At 36.8% G+C, this 27,464-nt stretch overlaps 1 protein-coding gene across 1 annotated transcript in view; it reads left to right on the top strand.

Moving 5' to 3' along the window:
* Positions 1 to 27,464, top strand: part of CCDC171 (coiled-coil domain containing 171) — a 265,960-nt gene that overhangs the window by 27,021 nt on the left and 211,475 nt on the right. The window contains exons 5-7 of the mRNA XM_081103031.1: positions 1,055 to 1,245; positions 4,350 to 4,481; positions 10,958 to 11,104. Coding sequence (XP_080959157.1) covers positions 1,055 to 1,245; positions 4,350 to 4,481; positions 10,958 to 11,104 — 470 coding nt within the window. The remainder of the gene's footprint in view (positions 1 to 1,054; positions 1,246 to 4,349; positions 4,482 to 10,957; positions 11,105 to 27,464) is intronic.

Here is a 27,464-nt window from a genome sequence, read left to right as displayed (position 1 = left end):
AGCTAGACCATGGGATAATGTCTTGTAGTGAGAGAAACTGGATGGGAGGGGGACTTTTTGAAACTTTGGAATATATGATCCATTCAAAACACAAATATAATTGAAAAACAATACTACGAACTGTGGCATTTTTTGTTTAACAAGTGTGTTTGTACATATTTCTCATTTGATCTTTACAAAAATCTTAACTAGGAGGCATTTTATTCTGAGAGTCAGAGTGGTTTAATCAGGTGATAGGTGATGGAGTCAGACCTGGAAGCCTTTCATTATTTCTTTTCTAGATGCTGAGACCCTAGTGGAGCGGTATTGGTTATTGTGAAGGTAATATTAGGATGAGAGGGGACTGAGCCTAATTTTGGGGGAGTAAATACTATAGTTCTAAGGGTTGTAGCAGTGATTTCCAATCTCAGTCTTGTGACAGTCTCATGTGTAAGATGTGTTACAACTAATTAGTTTCCAGTAGTCAAATGTCAAAATTTGTAATCTGTCAAGTCGTTTAAAAAGAGTAGCTCTAGTCTGGCCTGTGTTGCTCAATGGTTGAGCGTCAACCTCTGAACCAGGTTTGATTCCCAGTCAAGGCAAATGCTCAGGTGGCAGGCTTGATCCCCAGCAGGGGGCAGTTAATCAATGATTCTTAATAATTGATGTTTCTCTCTCTCTCTTCCTCTCTCTGAAATCAATAAAAACATAAAAAAAGAGTAGCCCTATATGTCAGTGTTTTTTTAAAAACATTGTATTTATTTTCTTGAATAGGAGAAAAAGAGTGGCAGTTGGTGCTAGAGGAGCACTTAAACTTGAGCATGTCTCTGGGAATATGTCATCTCATTTAATGGCAAAACCACCTTTGTGTGGAGGGGAAGAAGAGATAGAAAAATGGTAGAATCCTGGTTCTGGGACAGTGAGCTTTTCAAGAGTTTACTGGTGTGCAGTGGTTTCAGGCTTTGTCCTGAGATCATGCTGTAAATGAAATTAGCTCCAAGGCCTAGGTTTTTGAACCCTAGGGATTTAATTTATAGTTGTAAATATACCTATTATTCTTTTATATTTTTAATAGCTCAGAATACAGAACTTCAAGGAAGGGCAAATGAGATTGAGAATGCATTTCAGATTTCCCAGCAGAAATGGAAAGAAGAATGCAGAAGATTTGAATGTGATTTGGAAGAAAGAGACAATATAATTCAAAATTGCAATCAAGAATATGATTTACTTTTCAAAGAAAAAAGCAAACTAGAGAAAATTCTGCAGGTAAAATATTTTTATAAAGGAATTTCACTATATATAATATTAATTGAGATGTGTTATACATTATTTGATGTTGTCCTTGAAAGGAAGATAATACCATAAAGCTAGGAAAGCTGATTTCCTTCTTCCCTCCCTCCCCCTCTCTCTTTCTTCTTTCCCTTTAGGGTCATTTTTGCAGGTCTCTTTTGTAATATGCTTTAGAATACATGAATATGTATACTCTTTCTTTTGTGAAAAACAGTTTGAAGTCTGTGAACAAAATTTAAAAAATAAGCACATATAGGCATTTTATAAGAATATAAGGACTTTTAGCCCTTTGGCTCAATAGCATGAAAATTTTAAATATAGAAATGTGGGTTCTAGATTTGGTCTGAATATACAATAAACATAGAAAAGTATTTATGTGTCTGATATATACTTTATTATCTATACAGAGCTCATTCTATATGGATATGATGTATAAACAATTCAATGACCTTTTACTAAAATTATTGTGAGATATTTATTCTCCTCCTCTCTCCCCCGCTTTTTCTTCCTTTGTACTTTCCAAGGTAAAAGTATGGTTTAAGGTTGAGGTTGCCCGCCACTTAGAAGTAGATTTTGAATTATCTATATTGGCCACATTTTTGAAGTACCAATTTAAATTAAAAAAATAAATACAAATGAACATAATAAAAGTGCTCTACATTTACCACTGGTGTAGATGGCTTTTCAGAGTCCTGACAATAAATCTTCACTAAAGGTAATTTTACAAAAGCACTTACTAAATAGAAAAGTTTTGACACAAGCATTCCCAGACATTGTCAGCAGATCTGTTGTTTTCTTCTATAGCAATAGTCATAGCTTGTGTCTTGTTTGTTACTAGAATGGTCCCTGGCATCTATAAGGGCTTCATTCCTATTCTAATAGGGAAGGTTTAGGTGGCGGCTGGTGCCACCAGTCCCTGAGTGGCCCTATGTAACCTTCCCCGCGTAAAATGTCTTGGAACTATGGGGAAAGAAGGTAACGGGTGACAGCATTCCTTACAGTCAGTCATTCTGCACCTCAAGTTACTTGAGCTTTTTTTTTAGTATATTCTTAATGGTTTCAGAGAGGATGGGAGAGGGAGAGAGGGATAGAAACATCAATGATGAGAGAGAATCATTGATTGGCTGCCTCCTGCACAGCCTTTGTTGGGGATCAAGCCCACAGCCCAGGCATATGCCCTTGACTGGAATCGAACCTGCGATCCTTCAGTCCGCAGGCGGACACTCTATTCACTGAGCCAAACCAGCTAGGGAAGTTACTTGATCTTGATGTGATTTTGATCAGCTGCTTGGTAGGAGAACTCTGCTTTGATTTTAGGCCATTGGCTTTGAATTGATCTGCACAGAGACCCTTGGGAAATTAGGGATTGAGTAGGAGTCACTATTTAGCCCTAGGGGGAAAACGCCTCCACGTTCTTGTGATAGCTTTCCATTAGTGAAAGTTATAAGAGTAATCTTTAGACCTGACCGGTTTGGCTCAGTGGATGGAGCGTTGGCCTGAGGACTGAAGGGTCCCAGGTTCGATTCTGGTCAAGGGCATGTACCTTGGTTGCGGGCACATTCCCAGTACGGGGTGTGCAGGTGGCAGCTGATCGATGTCTCTCTCTCATCGATGTTTCTGGCTCTCTATCCCTCTCCCTTCCTCTCTGTAAAAAATCAATAAAATATTAAAAAGAAAAAAAGAGTAATCTTTAGTACGCAGCTCTATGCTGTTGTTAGGTGGATACAGGAAGCTTCCCTTCTCTCTCAGAAACCACAGAATCATTCTCTTTGTGTGAATGGGGACTGAGTTTTGAACCTTGTAGGTTATCATATTTGGCTTTCAAGAAACCTGCAAGATTTTGCACTAACTTAGATCTAGTAAATATAGTACGACTCAGAAAACCCAAAAAGAAAAGCCAACAGTGTTTATCTATAGAACTAGAAATTAATGACAGTCCAAACTTCTTAAAAAATATTTTTTGACTTCTCAAATTCTTTACACTCTAGAATTTCCTTATCCTGACTCCTTCCTAATCCCCTTTTGGAAATACAGTGTTTTCTGCCACATTTATATATACACTAGAGGCCCAGTGCACAAAATTCATGTACTGGGGGGGGGCGGGGTGTTGTCCCTCAGCCCAGCCTGCACCCTCTCCAATCTGGGACATCCCTCTCACAATCCGGGACTGCTGGCACCCAACCGCTCACCTGCCTGCCTGCCTGATTGCCCCTAATTGCTTTTGCCTGCCAGCCTGCTCACCCCCTAACCACTCCCCTGCCAGCCTGATCAACGCCTAACTGCTCCCCTGCTAGCCCGATTGCCCCCAACTGCCCTCCCTGCAGGCCTGGTCCCCCCCAACTGCCCTCCCCTGCTGGCCCAGTTGCCTCCAGCTGCCCTCCCCTGCAGGCCCGGTAGCCCCCAACTGCCCTCCCCTGCAGGCCCGGTAGCCCCCAACTGCCCTCCCCTGCAGGCCCGGTAGCCCCCAACTGCCCTCCCCTGCAGGCCCGGTAGCCCCCAACTGCCCTCCCCTGCAGGCCTGGTCACCCCCAACTGCTCTCCCCTGTAGGCCTGGTCGCTCCCAACTGCCCTCCCCTGCTGGCCTGATTGCCCATAGCTGCCCTCCCCTGCCAGCCATCTTTGACCACATGGCGGTGGCCATCTTGTGCAAGGGTGTGATGGTCAATTTGCATATTACCTCTTTATTATATAGGATTATTAGGGATAATCTAAACAGTTTGCTCATAGGTAATCAGGTATTTCCATATTATGTACTTTACACATAGATTTATGTGTTTTTGTCTCTTTATCATATAATACATTTTGTTAAAACCTCTGAAGTTAAAAATTTCAGAAAAATTGGTTTAAATATATGCCTATGTGTGTATATATAAGATGTTCCTTATATTAAATAGGTAAGCATAGCTTCTTATTCAGATCTATATTCTGATGATCGCAATATAACAGTTTTATTAACATAAATTGTAATGAGTTTTAACAAGATAGGTAAGGAGAGTTCTTTGCACATTAAAATTGGGGATGAAGGAAGAAAGCTAACTTTTACTGATCTGATAGTAAAGCAAGATTTTATTCATATAAAGGAAGCATTGGAGAAACATCAGCAGGAGAAGAATGAAATGGACTCTCATATCAGGGAGACAGCACTGGAGGAGTTTAGATTACAAGCAGAACAATGGGAAGCAGAGAGAAGAGAGTTACAGTTTATAGTACAGGTATTTTTAAAATAATAACACAATTCCTTAAGTATATCTTTTTAATGCTGATGATATTAAAATTACATTAGTGCAATAATTGATTGGCTTGCTCAAAGGGAAAATAATTCCTTGTCTTTGATCTCTGGAAGATGTTTCATTTGTAATTACATGACAAGATGGGCAACTGTTACCTAGAGGGACATCTCAAAATCACATAATTTGTTTTTTTAATCCTCAGCTGAGGATATGTTTTTATTGATTTTAGAGAGAGAAGAAGGGAGATAGAAAAAAATGTCAATGTGAGACATCAGTAGGTTTCCTCTCGTACATGCCCCTACTGGGGATCGAACCTGCAACCTAGGTATGTGCCCTGACCTGACGGGGATTGAACCCACAAGTTTTTGTGTATGGGTTGATGCTCCAAGTTACTGAGTCACCAGGTCAGGGCTACATTTAGTATTTTATTTTTCCAATTTAACATAATTATGTGAGACTGTTAGCAGTCTTTAATAGCCTAAAGAAATAGAATAATGTCTATCCACTATACAGTACATTTTGAGACTAATACAAAATAATGATTGTAAAAGAAAATTAAAATGTTAATATTTAAAAAATAGAAGAAATAGAATGGGTTTTGTATTTGAAATGATGTGTACAAATCTTACACTGTAGTGATTTTGAACTCTTTTTAAGTGGTGTAGTGCAGGTTCTTAATCATCTATTAACCTCGCCCCCCGCTACACAGAGATTCTCCTTCACATAGTCCAGTTTGGAAATCACTGATTACATCTAACCCCCTTTAAGGATGAGCAGATGGAAATTTATGATTTACTTATATCATAGACTGAGTGATTAATGTGGGAAAAGACTACAAGTCTGCAGATTCTCACTCCAGTGTACTTTGCATTTGTTCAGAAGATTATATGTAGGTTATTTTGAAGGAGAGATAGGAGAAATTCAAGCTGTGAATTCACTAACTAATTTAAATTTTCAAATAAATTTCTATCATTCCTCTATTATTTTGTGATGACAAATACTATCATATTAGTTCAGGTGTAAAACGCTGTGATTAGACATTTATATTACTTACAAAGTGATCACCCCAATAAGTCTAGTACCCATCCGACACCATACATAGTTATTACAATACTAGAGGCCTGATGCACAAAATTTGTGCAAGGGCCTTGGCCCCGCCCCTGCCTGCTGCAGCCATGGCTGGGGGCCTCTGCTGCCTCTGCTGTGGCCCCTGCCCACTGTATGAATCTGTTTCTGTTCTGCTTGTTTATATTGTTTTTTAGATTCCACATATAAATGAAATCATTTGGCATTTGCCTTTCTCTGACTGATTTCATTTTGTAGATGTGACTTTTGGTGCACTTTCTTTGGTCAATCCTATAAAACTCAGATGAAAAGTAGGTGGTTATACCAGACTTTATATTACTAAGTACTAAAATAATTTAAAATTCTGTAGAATTAGTCTTTAATTATTATGTATAGGAAAGAATAGAGGAACATAGTTTATAATTACTACTTCCATTTGTAAGGTAACTTATTTTATAACTGAAATGTTCAGAGCTTTGTCTTTCAATGTCTTATCCTTTTTATAGTAACAAAAGAAAACTGCTTTTATTTATTTATTTGTTTGTTTATATTTTTTGTTAATCCTCTGGTGAGGATTAGATGTGAGGATTGACCTCGTAAGCACAGTTGTGATTTAGGGATAGCTTGGAAGAAGTTACATGAAAAGGAAGTGTTCAAGAAGTTTGCCTTAAATGCTTTAGGGCAACAAGGAATATTTTTTTTGCCATTTCCTGAGAAACTGTTCACTGGTGCCCTGTGTAAACAAATGGCATAGAAAAATGGCACTGGTACTGCCTGTTTTCCCCCCAAACGGGAAATACCTTAATATTGAGTTTATAAAGTTACTATGTATTGTGCTCATGGTAAAAACATGCTCCTAGTTTAGGGAAATTTAAAAGCAGAAAGTGAAGGTTTTGCTCCCTCCCTCTTCAATCCCACTCCTCATCTAAGGATATATAAACATATATTATTGTATTTACATAGTGAAATTATATGCCTCAATAATACTTGATGTCCATCTTTTAATTTTCTTAAATTATTTTTGTTGTGTTTGCATGGTATTCTGTCATGTGGAAGTTCCTAATATATTTAAGGAATTCCATATTGATGGGCATTTTATTTTCTTTAAATTTTTTTGCTCTAATTATAAATGATTCACTAATGTTCTTATTTATATCTTTAAGCTGTTGTAGAAGTGATTCAGCTGTGTTTATGCCTAGAAGTATTGATAAGTATTATCCAGCGTTAGTCCCAGTTTATTGTTTACAGCAGCAAACACTTTTTTTTGGTTAATCCTCACCCAAGGATATTTTCTCCATTGATTTTTAGAGAAAGTGGAAGGAGGGAGTGGGGGGAGAAGAGAAAAGAGAAATGAAACATCGATGTGAGAGAGACACATAGAGTGGTTGCCTCCTGCACACGGCTGCAGTGGGACCGGGGATTGAACCTGCAACCCAGGTACGTGCCCTTGACCAGGAATCGAACTTGTGACCTGTTGGTGCATGGACCAACACTCTAACCACCTTGCCACACTGGCTAGAGCAGCAAACACTTTTTGATTGTAGAACTATGCTGGCTTTGGGGATTTAGAGAGGAGAAGCTTGTCTTGGCTCTTTCAGGAGATAACCATGTACTAGATTGTGAATAGGTGTATTGATATATTTCCTAAGCTAGGAAGAAGTACTTTCGTTCTGATACATTTCTAACTCTGCTTCTATAATTCTTCAGAACTGAAACCATATTTTGGAGTCTGAGAGATATTGTTTATATGAATACATATGAAAAATCATACTTTTGGGCTATGTTTCTGGAAGATGTAGAAAGAAAGCAAATTTATTTTCTAACAGCACAATGTGGTTTGCTGTAATGTTAAATGTCAGTTCTAACACAGGCCTCATTTTAAAATATTTTAAGTTCAACACCTCCCTCTAGTGGAAAGAAGAAAAACTCTCTTAACTTCCAGTGTTCTTAGTATGATTTTATTTGTTAAACACACACACACTTTTTCACTGTAAGGATCCAAGTAGCTTTTGTTTGGATTAGAAAATAAATTCTTTGACAAAATGGGAAAAAATTTCTTGGAAGGAGGCAAATTAATTTTGTATGAGATGTTTTATGGTTCTTTTTAATTTTCTTATATGTTATAATGCACCCCAGACTTGGGTTGTATTGATAAAACCATAAAATTAAAACAAATATTTGAACATATATAAAATAACCAATATCCAGTATAACTAATAAATTCCATTAATATAGCTAATATGTACCTTCTAGATCATGTATTTGTCATATTTGCTTCAGAATTAAAAACAAACAATAAATTGGTAGATTATTGAAGACTATTCTGAATCATTTCACCCTCCCACCAAAACCCTACCCCCAAAAGATGAACATTATTTTGAAGTTGGTGTTCAGTTTTCTGTCTGTGTACATTGATAGTATATCATATTATTTTATGATTCTTTGTTTACAGAATATCATACAATATGCATTTTTGTGCACCTATCTTTTTCATTTGTTTTATTGATATTTATTCAAGTTAACAAAGTAACTCTGGCTCATTCAATTTAACTTATGTATAGTATTTTATCCTATGCATATGCTATACTTGATTTATCCATTACTTGATTGATTGAGACTTAAGTTCTTTCCAAGTTTTAATTATTACAGATAGTGCTTCTGTGAACATCAGGTACTTTTGTTTATGTGGGTATGTATTTAATGCATAAGCAGTTTAATGCATGCCAAGTTGTTCTCCCAAATGGCTATACCAATGTGAGAGAAGACTGTATTTCCTCTTACGTCTCTTGAACACTTGGTATTTTTCGGATTTAATTTTTTTGGCAGTAAGATGTATATGAAATTATATCTCGTTCTTGTTTAATTTTCTATTTCCCTGACATCGAGCATGATATGTTTATTGGATATTTATGTTTCTTTTGTGAACTGACATTTTATATTTTTTCTTTTGGATTGTTTTATATTTTTATTTATTTTTGAGGAACTTTTTGTATATTTGGTTACCAGTCCTTGGTTATTAATATCCCTATTGCAAACATCTTTTTTTTTCTTTGTGGAGACAATTTACATTGTGTTTGATATGTAATTTGAAATTTTACGGTACTTGAATTTATCAGTCTTTATTCATAGTGCTTGTAATGTCTTACATAACCTAAAATTATAAAGAGAATATATATTTTTTCTCTATATAGCATGAGATAGGATCTAATTTTATTCTTTACCAAGTGCATAGCCAAATGTCCCTGTGCCAGTTATTCAGCTCTCTATTCTGTTGCCACTGAATGATTTATAATGTTGTCTGTTTCACATACCAAGTTCCTTATATCTAAGGCTTGGTTCCTGGGTGTTCTGTTCTGTTCCACTTTTATATCTATTTATGAATAAATTATAAATTTATTATTTTCATAGGTTTACAGTAAGTCTTGATCTCTAGTAGGTCAAGTTCCCCTCTCCTTATTCTTAGTATTTTTGGGGGGCAAGAGGAGACTTATTCTTAGCCTTTACTGTTCCATGTGAGTTTGCGGATTGGCTTCTTGTATGCCACCAAAACATCTTGTAATTTTGGTTGGGATTGGATTACACTGCTAGATTTATTTGGCAAAGAGTTGATTTTCTCAGTGCATATTACTTCTATTTTCCATTCTTTTATATTTTTTCTCTATTTTCTGAAGGTATTTCCTCAATTTTATATTGCAACCTTTGTATTGCATTTTTATTTCTGCTTTTGGGTTTTTAATTTCCAAGAGTTCATTTTTGTTCTTTGACTATATCTTTTTACAGTAGACTCTTTCTGTTTCATGTTTGTAATATCTTAACTTTCTATGAATGTAAGTCGTACTTGTTTTGAAGGTGTTATTTTTCCCTGCCTCCCTTGATTATCTTTATTTTTTTTTGATCATCATTTTTATTTTTGGTGTTAACAGTTCAGGCACATAGTGAAGGTTGTTAAAACAACAGAAGTCCAGCCCTGGCTGGTTTGGCTCAGTGGATAGAGCATCGGCCTGCGGACTGAAGGGTCCCAGGTTCGATTCTGGTCAGGGGCATGTGCCTTGGTTGCGGGCACATCCCCGGTGGGGGGTGTGCAGGAGACAGCTGAGTGATGTTCCTCTCTCGTCGATATTTCTACTCTCTATCTCTCTCCCTTCCTCTTTGTAAAAAATCAATAAAATATATTAAAAAAAACCAAACCAAAACAAAAAAAAACAGAAGTCCAAATTATCCCGATAATTTATTTATTTTTTTTTTTAAAAAAATATATTTTATTGATTTTTTACAGAGAGGAAAGGAGAGAGACAGAGTCAGAAACATCGATGAGAGAGAAACATCGATCAGCTGCCTCCTGCACATCTCCCACCGGGGATGTGCCCGCAACCCAGGTACATGCCCTTGACCGGAATCGAACCTGGGACCTTCCAGTCCGCAGGCTGACGCTCTATCCACTGAGCCAAACCGGTTTCGGTGAAATTATCCCGATAATTTAATCTTCAGATATATTTTTCACATAAGGAAAATTTGACAGACTTGAGACCCTTAAGTAAAATATGAAAATAACATCGTCACTTTTTTTGAAATTGCTTTAGAAAAGTTATATCTTTGCTTTGTTTTATTAATTTAATTAATGCAATAAATTAATTTAACTACTCATTAAAACCAAAAGTTTTAGAAATAGTACATTATTCTAATTTTATCCTTGTAAATTATGAGAAGTATCAAAATTGAATCTAGTTAGTAAACTCTTTTTCCAGGATAGAGAGGGACATTTGTCAGGGTGATTTCTGAGTTTATTTGGAAAAGGAGATTGAGGTATTTAAGTAGAAGAGTGCCTGTTATTATTTGTCTTTCAGTAGTATAACAGAGATTTGAAAAGTTGAAAGCTGGAGAGAAAATGAAACACAGCCATCTAGTGGATGCAACTTTAAGAGCTGTAAGCTATAAGCATTAAGTACCATGAGCTCTCATCAAAATCTCTCATGGGTTATTCTGAGGCATCCAGGCCAGCCATTCCTTATCACCCAAGGAGCATCGTCCACCTGTATTACTAAATACTTTAAAATTTTAATGAGAGGGGAAAACATTATATATGGCAGTTGAACTACAGCATTTTGTAAAGATCCTCAAAGGCCATTTGAACTAGCATAGCATTTTAGTAAGCTATACATGTTTCAGTTGTAATATGTATTAATCAGATTTTAAAAATTGTAAACCTCCAATAATGCTTCTACAATACATGTATATCCTGAAACATTGCTGGAAAATAACTTGGCCTCTCTGGCCTATGCAAATTAATCTATTCTGGTCTAAGCACAGATTTACTTACTTATTGTCTACCACAGAATACACATTCATCATTGTTGGCTTATACATTCTGTTGATGCAAAATGAATGTTTTCCAGGAGCAAGATAGTGCTGTACAAAGTATGCACAATAAAGTAGAAAAATTAGAAGCTGAACACATGGATTGCTCTGACCTTTTACGGCGACAAGCAAGTGAACTTGAACTTAGCACTCAACGAGAGGAACGTCTTCGAAAAGAATTTGAGGTATACTTTCTCATTCTTTTATAACATACTAGGGACCCAGTGCACGAATTCGTGCACATTGAAAGGAACTGTGGTAGGCACGGGGGGGCGGGTCTCGGCCCATCCTCTGCGCCCCTGCCCTGCTCTTCCTGCCACAGCCCCTGGTCTCCTCTCTGCCGGCAGCCCTCCTCCGACGTGCTGACAGCTTTGGCCCTGCTTGCACCCACTGACAGCACCAGCAGCGGGTGCGAGAGGCTGGCTGCTCCGGCACTGGCTGTGGGTGCGAGAGGGGCCGGCGGCAGCAGTGGTTGTGAGCGGCAGCTCCAGCGTTGGCAGCGGGTGTGAGAGGTGGCTGCCGGCCCCAATTGCCCCTCTGGAGTGGGGGTAGGTGGAGAAGCCCTGAGGGGCTATCAAGGCCGGCAACTGCCACTTGCACCCTCTGTGACGCTGAGTGATTGGGGCTGGCGCTGGCAGTGGGCACAAATGGCAGCTCTGGTGCTGGCGGTAGGTGTGAGCGGGGCTGGCACCGGCAGCAGGTGTGAGTGCCAGGTGGGACCATGGCATGGGGGAGCAAAGAATTTTAAATAACTACCAGAGGCTTGTCCTGATGACAGCGACCAGTGCCCCACCTTGGTCTGGTGCCCCTGCTCACCTTCTCCACCATCCCGCCGCGGCTGACGCCTGCCACGTTCCTCGCTTTGCCGCCTGCTGCTGATGCCCGCCATGTTCCATGCGTGCCCCCTGGTGGTCAGTGCATGTGATAGCTACCGGTTGTTTGGTTGGTTGGTTGTTCTGCTGTTCAGTCTATTTGTATATTAGCCTTTTATTATATAGGATATATGTTTTCAGTCAGTAATTTCAGGTCAGAGAAAGTTTTACTGTACAATAACATAGGAAACTGCTTTTTAAGCATTTATTTATATAGAATATTTGGCTTTTTTGAAAACTTTTGAATCTGAGTAAATTATATTTTGTTTCTAATTTTTAATATTAATTCTCATGAAATATTGGGAAAGTTTTAGGGTAAATATTTAAATTATGAGGTTGAAGAAGCAATACAGGGAAAGATTTTATATACATAATATTAAATTCTAAGTTTGTAGTTTGAATCATGAATTCTAGCTACATGATTTTGTGGACTAGTTCTCTAGATGAAAAAGGGATATCAGTTTACAAATGAAAAATAAAAGTATGATTTTATGAATGATTAATACTGATAAACATTTTTTTAATTTATTTTTTAAAAAAATATATTTTATTGATTTTTTTACAGAGAAGAAGGAAGAGGGATAGAGAGTTAGAAACATCAATGAGAGAGAAACATCGATCAGCTACCTCATGTACACCCCCTACTGGGGATGTGCCTGCAACCAAGGTACATGCCCTTGACCAAAATCGAACTTGGGACCCTTGAGTCCGCAGGCCGACGCTTTGTCCACTGAGCCAAACCAGTTAGTGCTAGCTACTGATAAACATTTTAATTAATCTTGAGAGAGATTGAATTTATTTGTTAATTCGACTTCTTTTTAAAATTTCCTTTTGCTTGGTGGGAAATTAAATATTTTACTAGATAGCCCTTGCTGGTTTGGCTCAGTAGATAGAGTGTCAGACAATGGACTGAAGGATCCTGGGTTTGATTCCAGTCAAGCGCACATATCTGGGTTGTAGGCTCCATCTCTGGCCGTGGTCAGACGCATGCAGGGTGCAGGAGGCAACCAATTGATGTGTCTCTATGACATTGGTGTTTCTCTCTCTGTGTCTCTCCCCCTCCTTTCCACTCTTTCTAAAAATCAATAGAAAAATATCCTTGGATGAGAATTAACTTAAAAAAGGTAAAAAAATTTGTTTTTACTAAATATAGAAGTTTTCCTAAACATAACTTATAACTATTATTAGGAAAAGAAACCTTTATAAAGAGTATTTGTTGATAAAATGCTACAGGTACTCTCATTAAACTCACTGTGTCATTTAATTTTGTTTTGGGAATTTTAACCAAAGAAATATATAAAGGCAAGAATAGCAATAAGAATTACAATTTTTAGAAAGAAGGAGGTCTGATTTTTATTATTATAGATATATTTATAACCTTCAATAGTCAAGAAAATCAACTTTAAAATTATTAATGCTAGTAAGACTATTTAGCTAGGAGGCCAGAAAGAAAATAATATCCTATATAATAAAAGGCTAATATACACATCAACCGAATGGCGGAATGACCGGTCACTATGATGCGGATTGACCACCAGGGGGCAGATGCTCAACACAGGAGCTGCCCCCTGGTGGTCAGTGCACTTCTACAGGAGGAGTGCAGCTCAGCCAGAAGCCAGGCTCTAAGGGGAGCGGGCCTAAGCCGTCAGTTGGACATTCTCCAAGGGCTCCTGGATGGTGAGAGGGTGCAGGCTGGGCTGAGGGACTCCCCGAGTGCATGAATTTTGTGTACTGGGCCTCTAGTCCTATGTAATAAAGAGGGAATATGCTAATTGACCCTCATTCCATCACAAAGATGGCATTACCCACAGCCAATAAGGAGGGAATATGGTAATTGACCGCCTCGCCCTCAAAGATGGCGGCGCCCACAACCACAAGATGGCAGTGCCCAGTCCCCTCGGCCCCCCAGCCACCCAGGGCCACCCGAGACTCAGGTAACCAGGGCCGGCCGAGGCTTGCGCTGCCGGCAGTGGCAGCAGCAGAGTTGTGATGGGGTGTCGCCTTCCCCTGATCATCAGTTCGCCTCCCACCCCTGAGGGCTCTCGGACTATGAGGGGGCAGGCTGGGCTGAGGGGACCCCCCCTCCAGGACATGAATTTTCATGCACCGGACCTCTAGTATGATAATAATTATGTTTATACTAGAGGCCCGGTGCATGAATTCATGCTTGGATGGGGTCCCTCAGGTTGGCCTGCAGAGATTGGGCCCCAGCTTGCGTCCCCAGCCTCACAGCCCCACAGCCCCACAGCCCCTCCTGGCACTCTGCCTTGGCCTGGCGTCACCTGCTCACCTGCTCCACCATCCTACCTCGGTCCCACTCTCATTTGGGCCCATTGGGGCCTGCAGCACTTCTGCTGCTGCCCGCTGCCAGCACCGTGTCCCCGACGCCCGCCATGTTCCACGCTGTCCCCTGGTGGTCAGTGCACGTCATAGCAAGTGGTCAAACTCCCTGTCTCCACCTGCTGTCTGTCCTGCCCCCTCACAGTCGCGGTCACACAGCTGCTTAAGGGGACGATTTGCATATTAGGCTTTTATTATAAAGGATTCTTACATACTAGCAATAATCAGAAAATAAAATACTAAAAAAGGTTTTTTCACCACAGTGACAAAAATAGTAATACAATTAAGAACAAATACATTAAAAATTATGAAATTTAACTGATAGTCTTAAAAGAAAATGGCAAGACATTTTATGAACATTTAACATTGTAAAGACAAAAATTGTCCCCAGATTATATTATGGGTTAAAGCTGTTTGAATGAAAACTTTAATGGAATTATTTTGGGAAGACAGATTCTGAAATTCATGTGAAAGACTAAAGAGCCAGATGAGAATATTAAAACATTTTGATTATTTATGAGTGGGACTTACATTATCAGAAGTGAATACATACTGTAAAGCTTCAGTGACATATCAGTTGTCATTTTTGGTTGTATGCAACAGAAACCAACTTTGGTTAACTAAAGAAGGGACTTCAGTGGAATCTTATTCACAGAATCAGAAGGCACACTGTGAGGCATCAAGCTCAGAAAGCATGAGCCCCAGACCTAAGGGTCTCTGAAGCAGAAAAGATGGATGAATTTGGGGTAAACTGGTATCAATAATTTTCACTCAAAAGTAACTTTATTCAAAAGTTACAAAATCCAGGAAGAGAGCATTTGATTGAAAGAAGTCATTTGCCCCAAATAAATCCCTCTCAGTTCTACTAAAATTGAAGCCCAAATACATTCTTACAGAGAAAATCAGGGTGCTGGTACCATAAAAAGGGAAAAAATTGTTGCGTGGCCAAAAAGTACAATAACTTCAAGACTAGACTTTCTATTTTTCATTAGTACTACTTTTAAAAATTTTTGTTTTTTAATTACAGTTTAGATTTAGTCTTATTTTTTAATTCATTTCAGATGTACAGCATAGGGGTTAGACAACCATATATACTTTATAAAGTGATATCTCTGATATTTCAAGTCCCTACTGGTGCCATACATAGTTATTACAGTATTATTGGTTATATTTCCTATGCTATACTTCACATCCCTGTGACTGTTTTGTATCTACCAGTTTACTTCTTTACTTCTAGATCCCTTCACCTTCTTTTACCCAGGCCCCAACCCTCCTCCTCTCTGGCAATCATTTGTCTGTTCTCTGTATCCATGAATATGTTTCAATTTTGTTTGTTCATTTAATTTGTTTTTTAGATTCTACATATAATTGAAATCATATGGTACTTGCCTTTCTCTGTCTTACTTTACTCACTTAGCATAATACCCACTAAGTTTATCATGCTATTGCAAATGGTAAAATTTCATTTTATTTTTATGGTCAAGTAATACTCCATTGCATATATGTACCTCCACATTTTTATTCACTGGTCTACTGATGAGCACTTGGGATGCTTCCATATCTCGGCTACTGTAATAATCCTGCAGTGAACATAGGGGTGCATGTATTCTTTCAAATTAGTGTTCAGGTCTCTTTGCAAATATACCCAGAAATGGAATTGCTGGGTCATTTTTAATTTTTTTGAGGAACCTTCATATTGTTTTCCATAGTGGCTGTACCAATCTGCAGTCCTACCAAGAGTGCACGAGGGTTTTCTTTTCTTCACATCACTTGTTATTTGTTGATTTATTGATGATATCCATTCTGACAGGTGTGAGATGACATCTGGTAGTTTTAATTTGCATTTCTCTGATGATTAGTGACAGTGAGCATTTTTTCATATGTCTATTGGCATCTGTATGTCCTCTTTGGAGAAGTCTAAGTCCTCTCTCCGCTTTTTAATTGGATTGCTTGTTTTTATGGGGTGTTGAGTTTGATAAGTTCTTTATAAATTTTGGATATTAACCCCTTATGAGATATTTCACTGGCAAATATCATCTCCCATTCAATAGTTTGTAAGAACAAACCAATAGAACAGAATTGAAAGGCCAATAGTAGATTTGTAAGATATTTATAAAAATCTAGTATATTAAACCTTGGCCAGGTGGCTCAGTTTGTTGGAGTGTCATCTCGTACATCAAAAGATTGCAGGTTCAATTCCTGATCAGGATACATACATAGGTTTCAAGTTCTACCCCCTGTCGGGGCGCCTACGGGCAGCAACTGATTGATGTTTCTCTCTCACATCAATTCTCTCTCTCTCTCTCTCTCTCTCTCTCTCTCTCTCTCTTTCCTTTTCTCATTCTCTCTCTAAAAATCAATAAAACATATCCTTGGGTGAGGATAAAAAAATTTAGTATATTAAGATATTTCAAATCCGTTAAGATACGACAGATTATTCAGTGAATCGTGTTGAAACAATTGGTTAACCATTTGGTACAAAATAACATTAGATTCCTATCTTACATAATATTCTAAAATAAATTCCAGTTGGATTAAAAAGAGTGAAATATTAAAAATGATGCTAAACTAAGAAGAAGAAAATTGGATTAATTTTCTATGTTCTCTTAGTGTTATATGATTTACTACTAATCATAAAAGCAGTGGAACAAAGTAATAAAGAAATAGATTTATGGTTTTGACTATGAAAATTAATCTCATATGTAGGTGAAACCCTCCACTAAAGATAAAGATAAAAGAGAAAAATATTTACAGCAAAGGGTAAATATATTTCTATTTCTATGTCTCTATATCTCTGAGCAAACTGCAAATAACATTGCCCTTTACTCAGCTGGCAAAGAATGCAAGTGGGGTAGATTAGGGAGAGAGGAGTTTGGTTTTAGATATGTAAACTGACATGCTCATTAGACATCCAAGTGGAGATGTTGAGTAGGCAGTTGAATATGTGAGTATTGATCTTAGGAAGCCTTAATGTAGGGACGATAAGGAGATGTGTGCCAAATATTTCATTGGGAAATTTTGAAATGTTATGATTTATATAGGTCTTTTCTCTGTTTCTTTAGTTTCTGCAAAGGGTGATCTGCTAGTTTCCCTTTCGGTGGTTATAAAATGGAAGAAGGAAATGGAGGGAGAGTCTGGGTATCATGTTGCTCAGTAGCAGACTTTGCCGTGGTTTCAGACTTGTGTACCCCTCTCCCTGCCCCCTCCCTGTGTATCCCTCTGTCCATGAGCCTCTGGTTCAGAGTCACACTCTCCAGATAATAAACCTCCAGTTTGTGCAGTGGTTCTGGAGAGGTATTTTTTGGCTATTTGGGGTGCAGGTGGATGCCTGGAAGTTAAACTTGTCATATTGATGATATTAAAAACCCCCAACAACTTGGAGTTATAGTTTACATGCTACAAATTAACTTATTTATAGTGTATCATTCAGTATTTTTTAGTATATTCACAGAGTTGTGCAACTGTCACTATATTTATTTTTAGAATGTTTTCAGCACCTCAATAAGAAACTCCATACCAAATAGCCATGACTCTCCTATTTCCCCTTCTCTCTCAACCCTAAGCAACCATTAATCTACTTTCTGCATTTATAAATCATTAATCTGCATTATAAATTATTAATCATTATTCTTTTATAGATTTGCCTATTTTGGATATTTCATATTAATGGAATCATGCAATATTTGGTCATTTGTTATGGACTTTTTTCACTTAGCATGATGTTTTCGGGATTCATCCATATTGTATCATATATCAGTACTTTATTCTTTTTTATTACTGAATAATATTCCATTGTATTGTATACCACATTTTGTTTATCCCTTCATCAGTTGATGGACATTTGTGTTGTTTCTTCCTTTTGGCTATTATGAGTAATATCTCTGTGTACATTTGTGTACAAGTTTTTATGTGGACATGTTTTCAGTTCTCTTGGGTGTATAGTTAGGAGTGGAATTACTGGATCATGTGCTAACTCCATGTTTAGCTTTTTGAGGAACTATCAGACCATTTTGCACAGTGGTGGTACCATTTTGCACTTCGTGATTTGCATCTCTCCAATGACTAATGATGTTGAGTATCATTTTATGTGATTATTGGTCATTTGTATATTGTTGAAGAAATATCTCTTTAGCTCCACTGTCCATTTTTAAGGGGTTATTTTATCATATGAATGTAGGATGTCAATAATAGGGGAAATTGGGTGTGGGGTATATAAAGTCAAGTGTGAACTTGGCAAAGATAAAATTATTCACATTCTTATCACACATGGTCTAATTTTACATAAGTTTAGAGGACCAGTAAAAATGAGATTATATTCTAAATAATATTTTTAGCTTACTTGTCACTTGTGCTGAACATTTTTCAGGCCAATAAATTCAGTAATATATCATCATATTTTACATAATCATTTAAAATATGTAGTTTGTGGATGGCCTATTAAAAAAAAAAAGGCATAGAGGGACTCTTTGGCTTCTTAGTCTGGCGGAGTCGGGCCATGGCCACTTTGTAGCAGGTTTGGGGTAAGAGCTGGTCCCAGACCAACTTTGGGCCTGGGGAGTTTGTCTTCAACACCTGTGGGGGTGCAGCGGCCTGAGTTCTAAGCTCATGTTGAAACTATAGGTCCAAGTCATTGAAGCTGGAATGCTGTGGTGCTGATATTTTAACTGACTTATACCAACTATCACTCTACTCTTTACAACGCACAAATAGTCTTCTATAACTTGTGGCAGCCATGTGTCTGTGCATCATCACAGATTTAGAGCAGTACCGAAGTGCTGATGGTAAAAGGGCAGTGTAGCAGTTGCTTTCTATTCATCTTTTAATTCTCACAACTCTATGAAGTTGATACTATTCTCTAATTTTACAGGTGAAGCAACAGGTTTGGTATTGATTCAAGATCCCATCACTAGGCGTAGCCCTGCATAAGAAGCCTCACATGTAACTTTTTGGCTATGTGACCACTTATCTCTCTTGAGATTTAGTGTCCTGGTGTAACAGTAGAAATATTTAAACAGGTTAAATATTTCTCCCATCTTTTGGGGATGAGACCATAGTCCCGCTATTAGGAACATAAGCTCTTCACAGCATTTAATTACATAGAACCTACAGACGTTCTCCAAAATTTGATACAAAGGGAGCATGTGTCCTCATATTGGGTGTTTTCTATGAATGTGGCACAATGAGCTGTAAGAGGGGGTATGAAGGACACCATGGTGCTGGGTTGTTAGAATAGAAAGCACTGGAGCTGATGAGGAAGGTGTTCACACGGGACTGCAGCACGATGAACAGAGCCCAGTATGTGCTGGAAGTTCTTGCTGTTGCCCAGCTCTGAATGTCTACACAGACCTGAAGTCTTTTTTATTTATTTATTTATTTATTTATTTATTTATTTATTTATTTATTTTTATTGCTTAAAGTATTACAAAGGGTATTACATATGTGTCCATTTTATCCCCCCGCCCTAGACAGTCCCCTAGCCTCCCCTATCCCCCAGTGTCTTATGTCCATTGGTTATGCTTATATGCATGCATACAAGTCCTTTGGTTGATCTCTTACCCCGCTACCTCCTGCCCCCCAACCCTCCCCGGCCTTCCCGCTGCAGTTTGACAATCTGTTTGAGGCAGCTCTGCCTCTGTATCTATTATTGTTCAAAAGTTTATAATGGTCTCTATTATCCATGAATGAGTGAGATCATGTGGTATTTTTCCTTCATTTCCTGAAGTCTTAAATAAAGGTATTTAATATTCAAAAAAGGAATAGAGTTAAAGTTCTGAATATTCTTAGAATTTAAGAAAATCATTTAGAAGTCACATTAGGATGCTGGAAAACCCTCCGATCATCACTGAACACGTTTTATTGTCTTAGAGGTATGAAAAAGCACTAGGTAACAGTGGTTTCTTTTTGTTGATAAAATGCGTGGTAAGCCAATTTAGACTCCACTGAGGAAATACCTAATGCCTAAACATTAGGATTTGTTTTTATAAGTTAGTATTGATTTATTCCTTACAAAATATTTACTTGCCCCCATTTTTTTTTTTTATTGATTGATGTTGCAAATATAAAATTGTTTCAGGATAGTTTTATTTTATGTGTGTATGCTTTTTTTTTTTTTTTTTTAAGCTACTCTGTAAATACTTTTGCTATTACCTGGTCTCTGCTTTTGGAGAATTTGAAGTTTTGAGGGTAATCCAGATAGTCTCTTTTATCATTTTATAAGAATTTTATAAATAGACAGGTGTAGTCCTTTGACTTATCTATGATTCTTCACCCTTAAAAAGTTTACTTGTTATTTTAGGGAATGTATTTTTTATTGGCTATTTGCCCAGATGATGACATAATAAAGGAGAAGGTAAATTTTTGAAGAGCATTTAATTCTGGTTTTCACATTCAATTGTGGAGACATTAACTACTAGTAATTCTAGGTACTTAAGAAATTGTCAGTGGTATTTAAAAAAAAGGTTTTTATTGATTTTTTTTTTGAGAGAGAGAGAGGAAGAGAGAGGGATAGAGAGATAGAAACATTGATGAGAAAGAAACATTAATTGGCTGTCGCCTGCACACTCGCTACTGGGGATCAAGCCCACAACCCAGGCATATGCCCTGACCAGGAATCAAACTGGTGACCTCTTGGTTCATGGGTTGACACTTAACCACTGAACCACACCATCAGGGCTGTCAGTGGTATTTTTAAAAAAGGATTATGGGATAATAATAGAGAAGGAAAATTGTTAAAATTTTAATTAACTAGAATACATTATATAATGTCAGTAATATCAGGCTAAAGCAACAAATATAGTAGACATTTAGTCTAATAAATATTTTAAACTTTAGTGAAGCTTTTCAATAGTTGCATTTCATAAAAGAGTGATTTCTTTATGTGCTTGGGCCAGAGAAGTTCATATATATTTTAAATCTGATAAGGTAAATACCATTGTGTGGCTTAATCATCCTAACATGAATCAATGGTTTCTTAGATTAAAAAAGCAAACAAACTCCCAATCCAATTTCATAAATGTGGTGCTGGATCCCCAGAACCAAGGGAAAAGTGAACTGCAAAAAGAAATATCCATGGCTTTTATAAACCTTCCTACAACTAGGGGAGGTATTTTTTTTTTTTTATCATGGGAAATAAGCTTAACTCAATAAGAAAAGAGAAAAGAGAAGATGCAAACCTAATTCTGAGAGAACGGAAGATCTTGTGAAGATTACAGCGGAGAGAACAGTCTTTGCAAATAAGTGCCGAATTGCTTCTGTCAGTCATATTCTATATTGTAGTAATATAAAGGGTAAAATGTAGCTGTCTTCTCTACCTGTATACTCCACTCAAGTGAAAAAGGAAAAGAAAAATGAATCTTACTTTTCATATTGTCCATGAAGGCAACTTCATGGGATTCATCTTTTTAAAGCCAGCGTGTGTTTGTAGGAATTATTTTTAAAAACCTATTTGTGTTGATTACTAGCAATAAAGTAGGTAAATGATGAAATCACTTGGTTTATATAATTGTGCTTATAAGTATTATACATTTTCGTATTTATGTTTATAGTGGGTTATCAGATTGTAAATTCATTAAAAAACGTGTTAAATGCTTAAGTTTTTGTTGCCAGAAAAGGTTTTTAAAAATGATTTGTAAAGATGCCAAATTAATTACCATGCTAATGAGAATTTGTGGTCTATGAAGTCTGTTCCTGAAATTTCCTAGTTTTGTTATCAGGTTTTTATATCTAAAACTAATAGAAAACTTTTCCCCCTATTAAACTACTTTTCTTTGTATCTATCTATCATCTGTCTATCTATCTATCTATCTATCTATCTATCAATCATCTATCTATCTATCTATCTATCTATCTATCTATCTATCTATCTATCTATCTTCCTATCTATTTTCATTGCCATTTATCCCCATCTATGTCCTCTTCCACCCTCCCGCTAATCATCACACTGTTGTTCATCCCTCCTATTTTACAATTTGAGTCGTATATTTCATTATTCATTTCTTGTGAATAAAAAAAGTTGCTGTGTTCTCCAATTTATTGCTGTAGTCATCCTGCTGCCTTCATATGTCCAATCTGAAACTTTTAAGGCTCTGATTATTTGCCATCCTCAGTGACTGACAGGTTTCTCTCCTCAAACCGCACAGTTAACCATGGTTAAGGTGATGGGCACATAGAGCTCTGAATATCTGTACACTCAGCTATTTCTTGAGATTGCTATGTAATTTTAGAGTGAGGAGTGCTTTAAGTGAGCCTATTTATAAAAAATAACCTACAGGATTCTGGAAAACAAGTGTGATTTGGCCACTAATAAAACAGTTACAAATTAATTGTAATTTATAGCAGAGAATTATAAGGAATGTCCCTTAGAGGCAAATCAGTTTTCATTCATGACACAGATCTTTTTTTCTTATTTGTAATGGAAATGCTTATAGGTGTGTCAGCACCCCTTTTGGCCTCATGATAAGAGCTGAGGATCTAGTATGGGATCTAGCATATGGTAGGTACTATTTAAATGTTCCATTTTCCTTTTTGGTTACCTATATAGTAAATATCAATGAGATGATCATGAAAAGTTGCAAACCTGTTCATTTGTTTTTAATAATCTTCTAAACATTTTTATAAAGTAATGTTTGCTTGATGGGATTGAAAATAAATGTAACATATTTGGATTTCTGTGAAGGTAGAGTTCAGTGGATTGGAGAACCCTGACCTGGAGGTCAGCTATTCACTTTTACACAGCAGTTCCAAGCCACAAAAGAAGCATTAATTTTGCTCCTCACTAGAATTGTTTTCCTCATATATTGTGCTGGCTACATGCAAAATAAGAGAGCTACTTAAAAAAAAGTCCAAATCTTCAAATAAGAATGCCTTATAAAGATTTAAAATATTATGTGCTATATTTTATTGACCTGTTTTATAAAACATAGCATATTGTTGTGTCAAATGACAAAATACATATGACACTTCTTTGAAAAGTGTTGAATATTAATATTCAGTTATAGGATTGATATAATCAGTGACGTTAATGTAAGTACACTCTCTCTTGTAGATGTGCCACTTAGCAATATCAGTGCTTTAAAAAAGTGTCCATATTAAAGGTCAGACTAATTGAATAACAAATATTCCTTTTTAAGTTCTTTGATTAGGACAAGGATGATAAATAGTAAAGGACTCATAGATTATTCTTAGTTATAACCCTTTCCCACCCCCCATATATGAGTCAGGTTAAGTGGCATGATACCATGATGCTTCTGTTTTTCAAGTACTTGTTAAATTACTTAGAGACTTTGACCCTTTAAGATATCTTTTTTGGTAATAAAAATCCTTTGATATCTTCAGTTTAAGGGCTTAAAGTGCAGTAACTACACTTTTCCCCATACATAGGTAGGGAATAAGTATTATAATTACTTATCAATGCACATATAATAAATTAGTTATGGTCACTAAAATATAACAAAATATCCTTACCACTAAAGTAACCATTATAGACTTAGTCTGTGATGAGTCAGTCTTTTAGAATCATCTTTTTGAATATGGATTATTACTATATTGGTTATTTGCAAAAATGTCCATTAATGGAAATATCAGGTGATAAAATCTGGAAAAACAGTTAAATACACAGCCACTTTCTATTTAGATAGCTGTTGGCATTCTGGGGTAAACTTTGTGCAACTGTTTGGAAACAGTGCCACCTCACATACTACTGAGAAATTCCTAACTAGTTGGTACTTGTATGATATTTCCTTCCCTATCTTTACTTTCTTTATTTTTAAATGCACTTTTAATTGATCTAAACTACTCAGCAAGGTCAGTAACCATTTCAGCCCCTAATCTGTTAGACTCGTATCCTGGACAGTATTGAGAAAGAGGGTTTATTTAATTATTTCACTTAATCTATGGTGTGAGAAAAACAAGGCATGATATCAGTTTAGATGAAAAGTGTGGCCGACAGCCAAATCCAGTCCCTGTATTCCATATTCCTTCTTTAGTTTTTTTTTTTTTAATTTGTAAATAAAAGCTTATGATGTCAGCTTTCATGGCATCTTCCTTGGAAGTCCCTTTCAGCTCATTTCAGGCTTCCCACTTGGCCTTGCCTTGGAGGTCCAGCATCCAGTGGCTTGTTTGTAGTGGCGGTAGGTGAACAAGCATCTCCTTGTCTGATGGCTTGGTCTTGTGCTTTAACATCCTCAGCGACTTTGTGAAACTCCGCCTGAGACATGCTAGTGGGGTTGGTTGCAAGGATTCCAGGGAGCTTGTGGAGGCAGCGATGAGCAGGAAGCAGGATCCCATTTTTCTCGAGTCCATTTTAGTGGACTAGATTTTGTATATCAGAGTTTTACTGCTTGACTAATTCCTTTCAGTTCACATATATCCTCTGAGCTGGGTATGTTCTATTTGAGGAGAAAATAATGTAGTAGGTGCTTTTTTGGGGGTCCAGCCTTTCAGCAAATGCATTGTACACATGTTTTCATAACTTTTGTGAAACTTTGGAACAGGTCCATGGGAGCCATGGGAACAAATGTGTGGAGAACAAATGTCTCAATATGTTTGGTTAATTCTGTTGCTGAATTGGAGCCTGCAGTTCATGCCCTGTGTTATGCTAAGACAACATGTATCAAAGGGTTGGACAGGAGACATCAATCTCTGTATTTCCATATTCAGATAATGAATACTCACTTTTCTTAAGTGCAGATTACCTAATTGGGCTTAGTGTGATTTAATGAGACATGTCATTAAAAAAAAAAGGTATGGTGAACATTTAGTATTTACTGAAATAAAAATCTCTTGGCAGTATATTGCAGTAGGAAAGGACATCAGAACCAGTGAATGAAGAATAAATTGTGTGACTGTTGTGTTATATAAATAACTCTGCTATGCATAGTGTTAAGGAACAGACATGTATAGTGTAATACTTGTATTACAGGCAAACCTTTATATAGCTAAATTGACTTGTGGTATATATGAATTTGTGTTGGATTTTGTGTTTTAATATGAATTCCATTACGTTTTCTGCCCTTACTTTGTTGATTACATTAGGATTGGATACTGATGAGACAGTTTATGATTGTTGTGCTGCTTAATCTTAGGCAGTATTATTGGGAAAAACATTTTGTGAATAGCATGTTGATGTTCCTCTAGCACCCTCTGCTGGATATAAGGGTTAATTCACCAGACTAGAAGATTTAAAAATACATTTATTAGCAGAGCTGCTTTAACTTAATAATGTCTATCAACAAAGCCCACTTTTGGAATGACTTAGCTTAAAGATTTGAATATATTTTTGCTTTCCTTACCGATGAATTGATAGTTTTAGTAATAATAAACATTTTTAAAACTCATTTTCTTCTGGCTATTTCAATCAAAGTAGGAAAGTCTGAAAATAAAGATATGACCTCTCATTTATTATTTCAACCCATTTCGTTTTGGTCTAGGCAGGAAAAACAACCTATTCTTGACTTGGAGTGAAAATTAGGTAACTAATTAATATGACACAATATATACATAAAAAAATGAAAAGACTGTTGATTCTTTTTATCATAGAGTAACTGAATATCCCATGTTTTAATAAAATATAAGACTACTATTTTGATAGAGAAACTTATGCATATGCTTTTTGAAATCTAAAAAAATATATTAGCTTTGTTAAACTGGTTTCTTCCCTCTATCTGCCTTTTATTAGCCTTTCTGGTTCTAATCCTTTATTCTCAATGTCTATGGGCTGTTTTCTTGTGACTAGTTAGATTTCTTCTAACTCATAGAACCCAAAACAAGCATACTGAAGACTGAGAAAGGACAGAAACTTTATCTTGTGGTGTTTACATTCTTTTTCTTTTCTTTTTTTTTTTTTTACTGGTATTGGACCCACCTCAGGTAATGCTCATTTCTTTTTTTTTTTTATTGCTTAAAGTATTACAAAGAGTATTACATATGTCTCCTTTTTTCCCCGCCACCCTTGACAATCCCCTGGCCTCCCCTACCCCCCAATGTCTTATGTCCATTGGTTATGCTTATAAGGTAATGCTCATTTCAAAATCTGACTAAACGTAAGAGTTTCCCTGTAGTAGCAGGTACCATGCATAACTTATACCTACAATCAGTGGGGATCCCTTGTTCCAAGGATTCAAAGGCAGCACTTAGAGGGCATTTTTTTTTCAGAAACTGAGAAGTGACTGTCACTTCTTTGACATTGTCTTTGGTTCTGACACTCAGGAATTATTTTTATTTTTTAAATGAGAAATACTTCACATATCATAACATTAACCTTTTTAAAGTACACAATTCAGTGGTTTCTAGTATAATCCCAAATTTGTGCAGCATTGCCATTGTCTAATTCCAGAATGTTCTCATCACTCCAGTAAGAAACTTCATGTCCATTAGCAGACACTCCTCATTCTTCCCTTTGCCCCTAGTTACTGGGAAAGTGTAACTAACACACTTTCTGTATCTGTTCATTTGCTGACTCTGGACATTTCATATAAATGAAGCCATACAACATACAACATGTGGTCTTTTGTGTCTGAGCTCTTTCGCTTGACATACGTTCTCGAGGTTCCTGTAAGTTGTAGCATGTATTGGTACTGAATTCCTTTTTATGGCTGAGTAATATTCCATTGTATGGATATATCACAGTTTGTTTATCCATTCAACAATTGATGGTCATTTAGGTTGTGCCCACTTTTGGTTATTATGGAAAATGCTGTATGAACATTTTGTGTGTAAGTTTTTGTTTCAACATGTTTTCATTTCTCTGCTTATGCTCAAAAAATGTATGCACAATTTGAATCATTAATTCCAAGGGGTTAAATCTGAAAAGAAAGAAACATCATTGGAGCTATCAGCTGTTGTGTGTATACATTTTTTGGGGACGCCCTATGTATTTACATGGAAACACACTCAGTGTCATTAACCATTAGGGAGATGCGAACTAAAACTAAAATGAGATACTATTACATGCCTATTTGAATGTCTAATTCCTCCTCTTCCCCAAAAAAGACACACAGAAATGACCATGTCAAGTGTTGGTGCTGATGTATAAAATAGGAAACAATATGAAAAACAGTTTGGCAGTTTCATAAAAATTAAACGTACACCTACCATTTGACCCAGTCATTGTACTCTTCACTATTTACCCCAGAGGAGTGAAAGTGTCTGTCCATACAAATGCTCGTAACAGTTTCAGTTGTAACTTCCCAAACTGGAAACAGCTTCAGTGTCCATCAGCAGATGAACAGATACACCACTGGGAGTGAACTATTTATGTGTATAACCACATGGATGAATCTTAAAATAATTATGCTGGGGAAAAGGCAAATAATCAAGTGTATGATTCAATTTATGT

Source organism: Myotis nattereri (genome assembly GCF_964212035.1).
Source record: "Myotis nattereri genome assembly, chromosome: 12".
Classification (NCBI taxonomy): Eukaryota; Metazoa; Chordata; class Mammalia; order Chiroptera; family Vespertilionidae; genus Myotis; species Myotis nattereri.
Note: the sequence above shows the minus strand (reverse complement) of the source record. Positions and strands in the feature narration are given on the sequence as shown.